Source organism: Saccopteryx leptura, chromosome 1, assembly GCF_036850995.1.
Source record: "Saccopteryx leptura isolate mSacLep1 chromosome 1, mSacLep1_pri_phased_curated, whole genome shotgun sequence".
NCBI classification, from domain to species: domain Eukaryota; kingdom Metazoa; phylum Chordata; class Mammalia; order Chiroptera; family Emballonuridae; genus Saccopteryx; species Saccopteryx leptura.
In genome coordinates this window covers 27,086,159-27,095,002 of record NC_089503.1, presented here as the reverse complement: position 1 = coordinate 27,095,002, position 8,844 = coordinate 27,086,159, and the positions used below count along the sequence as shown (strand labels likewise).

The 8,844-nt window shown below is 46.5% G+C and overlaps 1 protein-coding gene across 2 annotated transcripts in view; it reads right to left on the bottom strand.

Moving 5' to 3' along the window:
• Positions 1 to 6,694: 6,694 nt before the first annotated feature.
• The window catches only part of PAMR1 (peptidase domain containing associated with muscle regeneration 1), a 75,214-nt gene continuing 73,064 nt past the window's right edge, over positions 6,695 to 8,844 (bottom strand). For both annotated transcript variants that reach the window (XM_066363194.1, XM_066363200.1), the window contains 2 exons: positions 8,510 to 8,802; positions 6,695 to 7,328 (listed from right to left, as the gene is read on the bottom strand). In XM_066363194.1, coding sequence (XP_066219291.1) covers positions 6,792 to 7,328; positions 8,510 to 8,802 — 830 coding nt within the window. In that variant the 3' untranslated portion in view covers positions 6,695 to 6,791. The remainder of the gene's footprint in view (positions 7,329 to 8,509; positions 8,803 to 8,844) is intronic.

The window sequence follows — 8,844 nt, the reverse complement described above, 5'->3', positions numbered from 1 at the left end:
ATTATTGCCTCTTTCCATTTTTAATGACCTTAGGTAAGTCACTTAACCCTCTGAGCATCGATGAGTACAGTAATGACTCCATCCACTGGGCTCAGATGAAAATTGAATGAACAGTTAGGACACAGTTCCTGGCACATAGTAATAGCTGTTATCATCTTTATCACATCCACCTTTTGATGCTGCTGCTACTCTCATCATTCAGAAACGATCATAATGCTCGTGCTGTGTACCCAACAACACAGTACAGCTACAGAACAGCCCGTGGCTGTGGCTGTGTTTGTCGATTGTGGTCACCAAATCACAGTAAAGGGAATCATCCATTCTCGGGTGTTTGGAGCAGGAAGATCACAGATGGGATCCAGCCAGTTCAGCAGAACCGATACTTAATATTTTGTTGAGTTTGGCGAACCAGTTGTTATAATGGCACTTGTAATCAGCATTCTCTCTAAGATGGGTACCTGGGCAGCCACCCAATGTGGAAATCACAAATTTACATTCCTTACTCTTTTTTAACGTTCATCTGTGCAACAGTGCATTCTAAGCACCTGTAGTAATGTTCATTCTGTCCATAGGTGAAAAAAATGGTGAGGGTGCCAATCAAGAAACAATATGAAAATATCTTAAATAACAGTTGTATTGTTTTTGTCAGGTATTACTTAATATTTTTCATTAATATTTTAAAACTCATAATCTAGTTTTGTGTACTTCATTTATTGTTCTTATTTAAGTATTAAGTGTGTGAAATAATGAACTACCTTTCAGTATATCGTTTTTTGATACTTCAAACTGTCATTAGGGCAGAGAACCAGTTGTTAAATTATTTGAATCCCACCACTAAGGAAGATACACATTGAGTTCATTCATTCTTTTCTTGTTAACACACATGAGCAACAGAGAAGCAAGGGAAGTCTATTTTTACCTCCCTTGCTACAGTGATGAGAAAAAGAGATGTCACTTCATCGAAATCTCAATTCAGACCGAGAAGTTGGTCTAAATATAACCCATTCTTCAGGCAGAAACCATCTTATTAAGCAGAGAACTTGGGAAGACTAGAACATTTGTTAGCTACACTCATTGCCTGATGAATTCTAATGGAAGGAGTGTGAATTTGTTCCATTTACTTAGTGCAGATGAAAGAGGAAAGGGCACAATGGAAAAAAATGAACTGTGAATTCTGGGTATATCATTCCTATATGTCAGCATCTTTCTATTATGAGATGACTTGAGGCAAAATGTCAGGGTTGGCGCAAATTCTTTATGCCCACCACAAAACCATACAATTTTAGAATTAGAGTGACTGTCTCTTTTTTAGTAGTTTGATCCTTTAGAAAGTGGAAATACTTTTTGAGAGCAATTGCTGGTATTTTAATCCCCACTTTCTTCTAACCAGGACAAAGAATGTCAGTCATGCATCTTTCCCTTGTTCAGCTGGGGCATTGTTCAGTAGTGACATCTTTACAATGGCCAGGAGGATAGAGAGGAAATATATATTTTTTATTTTCAGAGGGGATTTCTTTGTTTGACACCAGCTCCCTGTGGTTAAAAACTAAATGATTTGGCTAAAGGACCAAATCCAGGACCAAGCTAGGCTGTCAAGACGTCAGAGAAAATACAGGGTTGTGATTCTTATTCTATTTTCTCTATTCACTTCTTTATCAAATTATTTGGTAACTTTTGAGAGATGCTTTATATCAAATCCCAAAAATATTTTTGTTATAAAGTTATTTTATTTATTAAGAGGAAGAGAGAGATCTACCAGGGAAGTTAGATCTAAATTGAGATTCTAGATTCAGAGATTTTTGTTAATCAAAGGCTGAACTATACCTTTGCATAATGACAGTGAATTAGAAGGATCTCAATTCACTTGGAGGTTTCATTGATCAGTTCCTGGGTACTATTTTATATGTGACACCCTGTTCCCTTTTCCAAATAAGGATTTATAATGTTCTTCCTTTCTCTGGTGTTCGGGATTACCTTTTTCTAGAAACCATAAGTTCAGGAATATAACACTGTTTTTTTTATGTTGTTGTTTGGTTTTTGTTGGTTGTTTCTTTTGCCTCTGAGAATTTAATTTCTGCTATTATTCTTCACCTGAAGAAACTATCCCTTATTTTTATCTACTGACTTTTTCTCCTTGTTGTTGACAAAGCTCTCCATCAAACCTAGTCCACAAGCCACTGGGTGAATTGGAATACAAACATGAAGGGAGCCCTAACAAACTCAGCCATTGAAACGGTCTTCTTAAAATGCTGAGCCTCCACAGCACATCCGGGCAGAGCCTTGCCAGGGAAAGCAGGTCCTGTTGCCAAGAAAAGCAAAGGGAGCCCACAAGTTGCTACCAAACCACGCCGAAATGTTCTCATCTTTTCAACAGCTCTGAAACGATAAACTTCCCCAAACCCTAGGGATCCAAAGTATTTCACTCAAAATTTTCACAGGATACCAAAGGAGAAAAAAAAAGACAGGCGTGAAGATACAAGTGTCTCACTTCTTTGCCTCTTACCTTGGCTGTCAGTTTTCTTCTTCTAAGTCACCTTCACTTAAGATCATTCTCGGTTGGGAATACAGTGTGAGCGCCGTTGTGTGAGCGCAGTGAGACTCGGGGTCTTCGGTTTTGTCTAGGTGAGAAACAACGAAGGCCCAAAGTCCAAGCCAAAGGCTATCCCTGCAGAGTTAGTGACCTCACCACTGATTCCTCATGCAAATGTCGGAATTCCTGGGGTTTGAGGTGTACAGTGGGGTCCTGGCCGAGCCTTCTCACCTTGTTCTCCCAGCGTCTCCAGTGGCCGTGCCCCCGGCGGGTCCACCTCCAGCCTCACACCACACCACTCTCTCACTCGTACTTTCCCTACAGTCTTCCTGGGTTCTAGAAGATTCTCAAACATGCCATGAGCCCTCCTTCTTTTTTTTTTTTTTAAATTTTTAATTATTTTTATTTATTCATTTTAGAGAAGAGAGACAGACAGAGAGAGAGAGAGAGAGAGAGAGAGAGAGAGAGAGAAGGGAGGGAGGAGCAGGAAGCATCAACTCCCATATGTGCCTTGATCGGGCAAGCCCAGAGTTTTGAACTGGCGACCTCAGCATTCCAGGTCGACACTTGATCCACTGTGCCACCACAGGTCAGGCCAAGCCCTCCTTCTTAACATGCTCTTCTCTCTGTCTGGAATGACTACTCTCCACCTAGGAGTCATCTCCTCAACTCGGCCATCCCTTTCCCAGGGATGCGAACCTCTTACCTCACCCCTTCCGGATTAAATCGGTTACCTTACCCCTTCCAGATTAAATCGGTTATCTCACCCCTTCCAGATTAAATCGGTTTTCCCTGTTGTACAGACTCACGGCACGCTCTAAGTTCCTTCCCAGTGCTTACTTCGATTTCTAATTATTCATGTATTCCTGGGATTATACGACTGAAGGCATGCACCCAGGCTATTCTGTCCAACCTTTTGTATTTCAGCCCTAGGCACACAGGACTCTGTATATTTGTTGATGGGTAAATGACAGAGAAGTAGAAAATCAATAAAATCACAATTTTTGATTGAATTCAAAATGGAAGAGTTTGGCACTAATACTCTGAGATAGAAGGTAAATGTAGAATGCGCATTAAGTTTTGAGTAGGGGATGCATTTGACAGCATGAGAATTTTTAAATTTGAATGAACTGGAAAGATTCATAGTCAAATCCCATACTGACAACTCTGGAGGACAATGTGTATTATGCCAGAAAAAAAAGAAGAAGAGGTAAGATGACCGTAACTCTCGTATTTGTCCAGCTGAGCTTGGTTCCTTTATGTGAGTCCAGCCGGCATACAACCCCCAGTATACGTGCATACACACACACATGCACACACGCAGATGGGAAATGTATTTAAAAACCATTCTGGCACTTTTTCTCAAGAATTCATCAAAGATAACTTCCGCTTACACAATTTCATTGCTTCCTGCTCTCAGCTTTCTTGGTTCTTCTAAACCATGGGCCCGTTTCTGTCTGCCCATATTGTCAACCCACTCCATGGAAGGCCAGACTTACTCCCACATGCTTGGAATACAACTGCATTCTAAAACTTCTCTTCCTTTCTCCACGCCTCATCAGGTTTCACATAACTAGCTTCTCAATCTCCAATCTCATCCTGAAGAACGATAACAAAACAACCACCACATAATAGAGGCCAATATCTATAGAGTGCTGTGGGGCAGACACTGTTCTACATACTTAATTCATGTATGCATTATCTCTCTGAATTCTCAGATCATCTCACTCCCATTTGCAGATGAGGCAACTGCGGGGGAAAGATTGTCATGCCCAAGGTCACAGCATGTAACAGAACTGGTATCTGAGCTCAGGTGTTGGCTCTTCTAACCACTGCCTCTGTCTAGCACATCCAACCTGATAGACCTTTCTAAAATTACACTTCTGTCCTTTCCCTCTCCTGGAGACTTCTAAATAACCTTGATTTTTGCAATAAGAAGCCAAATTCTTAATCCTAACTTTTGAGATCCACCACCAATTTGTCTCACCCTTGACTATCTTTGCTTTGAGTGGCCAACTTGACCTGTCATTATAATAAAGGGTTCATCTTGGGAAATAATAGGCCCTTCTCCAAACCATCTCCCTCTGTGCTTAATCTTATGTACTTTCCAAGGTCTCTCTGTACTTAGCAATATCCTACTTCCTTCCCATCCACCACTCCAAAGACTCAATTGAAGTTTTAACCACCCTGTGAATGACAAGTTGACTGAAAACGCTGGCCTACTTGGACTGTCCCTTCTTCCTGATTCCTGTGGGAGTTTATGTAAGAGAATACAGTGTGAGCTGACTACTCAGTTATTCTTGAAAGTCTACTTAATGTGTAAACCTGGGCCATGGGGATGAGTAAATGGAGTACAATGTGACTTACAGAAAGCCCCAAGAAAGCCTGATGGAAAGAGAAAGTACCAGGAATTCCCTTCTGGCTCCAGGAATTATAGAGACACAGAGATGGAGAGGCAGATGGGGAGCTGTGTGTCCTGACCTCCGGTCTTGGGGCTAACGTTTTTTAGGTCAAAGTTCTCTAATAGGTTGAGGAACAATAAAGTTACTATTTGGGGCTGTGGGAGGCGAATGTTCCCCTGGGTTCCCTGTACTGACCCAGGGCTCTAAGCCCTCGGGAGGTACAGAAAAAAACCAAGAAGTTCCCATAGATTCTTGAGGGGGGAAGCGGAGGTCACTGAGTCTGGGTAGCTGCCAGGGAAGGTCACTGTGGCGATGAGGCTGAGTAACCCAAACGAGGGTCAAAGAGATGTCACCCCCATATCTTGCAAGTGCCATTGCCAGCCAGAGCTGAGAAGTCAATCCGGCAGGGAGGAACGCTGGGCCCCAGGGACGCAGAGAAAACACAGCACAAGTTAACAGTAGTTACAGACCCCAGCACCCAATGTCAATGTCAGCAAAACACACAGGAATGGGAAAGGCTCATCACACACTGCCAAGGACCAGCAGGAACCCAGGAGTCCTATGTCGCCCAGTGCTTAAGTCACAGAAGCTTCCATGGCACGATCTTGGAGAGGAAGAAACCAGTGAGGAAAGCAGAGGGAAAAGGATAGAGTCTCCTCTGAAAGAACACCACTGAGAAAGTCCCTTCGGAGACTGGACTGGGTTGAGTTCCACTTTTTTCCTCCCCACTGTCCAGTGGGAGCCAGGGGTGGGGCTTGAAAGGGAAATCACATCAGTTGTAGAAAACAGGGAAGCTGCAGTATCTTCGCATATCTCCACCTAGTGCAAGTCACTGGGTGATTCCAGTTCAGGGGCTATGAGAGTTAGGGAGCTTCAAAAGCAGGGCTTTGTGACCGACCTAGCCCACGAGAACCAGAGCAAACACGAGAAATCATCCAGTTCCTGGTGTTTCCTCTGTTTGTGCCTCACCTGATGGCTCCCCCTCCCCCAGCCCACAACCCAGCGCACTCCCAGGGCTGGCGTGGAGAAGCTGGCGCCCGCTTTTCCATAGGCATTCTGGGGAATTCTACCTTTAGGATCGATTTTAAAGGGCTGTCACCCAGCCACTGGCCCCGACACACGTCGCTCAGAGAGCGACACGCAGGAATCAGAGTCACAGCATGTTTGTTCTGTAGGTCAGAAGCCAACCCTTCTTTTATTAAAATGTGCGCAGGGGATGGGGGAGGAACAGGACCACACTGGCCTAGGCAGCGTGCACAAAAGCCAACATCAACATCACACCACGCTCCACTGTCTTGGGTTGTCCCCTGGGCAGCTCTTTGGAACTTGGTCCGGCTGTAGCCTTGGAAGGGACCTCCTGAAGCCCAGGCCACCTGGTCAACCCTCTCTTAACCAGAGCTGATCATGACATTAAAGGGCAGGTGAAGGAGGCCACTGGGTCAGTTGAATGGCAATGTTTTCTTTGCTATTCGTACGGTCTTTTTTTTTTTTTTTTTAAGAAACTCAGTCCTTGTGAACAGGAGTCTTCCAAAGGTTCCGAGCAGTCAGGGAGCAAGTGAGCTCTCCTCACACTCCGCTAGTTATGTCCTTGAAATCGGAAGCCCTGGCTCAGCCAAGTCCAAGGGCAGAGTCACACCTCAGACCCACCCGGCCTCATGCAATAGACGCCCGGACAGACGCACAGACAAGCTTCTTCGCCCGGACGGACGCGCAGACAAGCTTCTCAGCCCGGACGGACGCGCAGACAAGCTTCTCAGCCCGGACAGACGCACAGACAAGCTTCTCAGCCCGGACGGACGCGCAGACAAGCTTCTCAGCCCGGACGGACGCGCAGACAAGCTTCTCAGCGGGCCTGAGGCTCATTTCATGTTTCTCTCGATCCAGTCCTTGAAAGGCAGCACGTTGGCGAAGGCCGTGTAGAGGCTGTGGCTGCACGTCTTGTCATAGCTCCAGCTGACCAGCCCCACCAGATGCCAGCGCAGCTCGGGGGACGCCCGTCCCGGGAAGGACACCGCGGCGATGCCGCCCGTCTCTGCTGTGCAGATGTCAGAAGGGGCGGCGGGGTCCCGGCCGGCACAGAACATGTTGTCCGTGACGCTCACTGGGATGCCGTGGTCTTCGTGCTGCTCCTCGCAGGCCAGCGAGTCCGCCACCCTGACGACGCCCGAGCGCAGCGCGTCGTTCTTGAAGCCGGGGCTCCTCGCGTCTGCCAGGACGTTCCAGCCGGCCACGGTGATGTGGAACTCCTGGAAGGCGGTGCTGAGGTCCCGCACGGCGGCCAGGCAGATGGGCTGGACGCGGGTGCTGATGCGAGCCTTGTCCAGGAGCTTCAGGACGGCGATGTCCGCATCCAGCAGGATGGGGTCGTAGTTGGGGTGCAGAATGACTGCAGAAATCTATACATGCGAGGAACAGACAGCAATGGTGAGCGGCCGACTCCGTGGTGGACAAGAGTGGGCAAGCCCTGGGGCTGAATTATCAAGAGATGTCTCAGAGGCAGCTGCAATTATTTGGAGCTACTTTGCTCAAGGGAATCATAGAAAGCAATCGCTCTATTTCCAGGATTGCAAACTGACGTGCCTGGCAGAGGATGTTAAATAAGTAGAGTGGACAGGGGAGGCCACGGAGCACTGGAGCCTACACTGCGTTTAAAGTGGACAGTTTCCACTTCACTCCTGCTGACCACTGCCACGCAGTAACGGGGCCAACATTCTCACTTTGTCAGAGAATAGACTGCAGATCTTTCTCTGCAACGTGATTTTTAAATGTTGGCAAATAACTGATTTAAAAACTATATGTTAGCACGATCTAAAGGCAAACCCCTGCAGGCTACCAGTTTGTAACCATCAATCCATTGGAAACATTTCATTTCTCTTCAACCCAGTAAGATAAAAAGTTCCATAGCACTTTTCCACAAAGTCTCCCCTGATTGTTCCAATCCTGGCTGACTACTCTCTTAGATGGGGGCCTCTCTAGGAGCTTACGTCTGGGGTACCTTGTTAACAGTTATATGTATGTTCTATCATTTCACCTCCATTTGGATGCATTTCCTCAGGATTTCTCTTAAATTGAACTAACCATTCTGTCTCTCCCACTACTACCTATGGTTTGCTGCCCTGTGGTCTTATTCAGTTCTGAATCTGTTCCAGTGAATGGCATACTGCGGGAGCTCAGTGGGTGGATGAATGAATGGACATATTGGTGGGAAGAAAGATGGATTAGTGAATAAAGTAATGGGTGAACAAACGGACAGGTAGATGGGTGGGTGGATGGATGAATGAATGAACAAATGGATAAGTGGATAGGTAGATAGAAGAGAAGGAGGAAAAGAGAGAAGAATATTATAAACTGATTAAGAATATCTTAGATATTAACTTTTGATGACCACAATGATAGATATTATCAGATACCCCTTTCTAGTCATTGTCAGGATGAAATATGGAGTACCTGCTAAAAGCCAGGCTCTGTGCTGGGTGCTAAAGTGCTACGGTGACAGAACTGACCCAGTCACTGCTCTCCTGACGCTAGGAGTTTGCTGAGCCAGAGGCCCAGTGTCTGCGTTGCAACCCTCTCTCACCCGCAAGCTCTGGACGGTCTTCTCATCCCGGTCGTCGTCCCGGTAGAATTTCCCCAGGACGACTTTGAGGTCTGCTGTCTTGACCATGGTGACCTTCCCCAGGTCGGTTACGCAGTGGGCAGCCACCACCACGGTCCGCTCATTCACCAGGGCACCACTGCAGACCAGGAACCACTCGTCCTTGTGCAGGCTGCCGCTATGCACCCCGCTGGCCCGCCGGTAGATGGCCGCCTGCCACGGCCAGCGCAGCCCCTGGGTCTTCGGGGTGGTGGCGTTCTCGGCTTTCCCACAGACTGTGGAGGAAGCACAGGCTCAGTGAGATCAACTCAGACCCT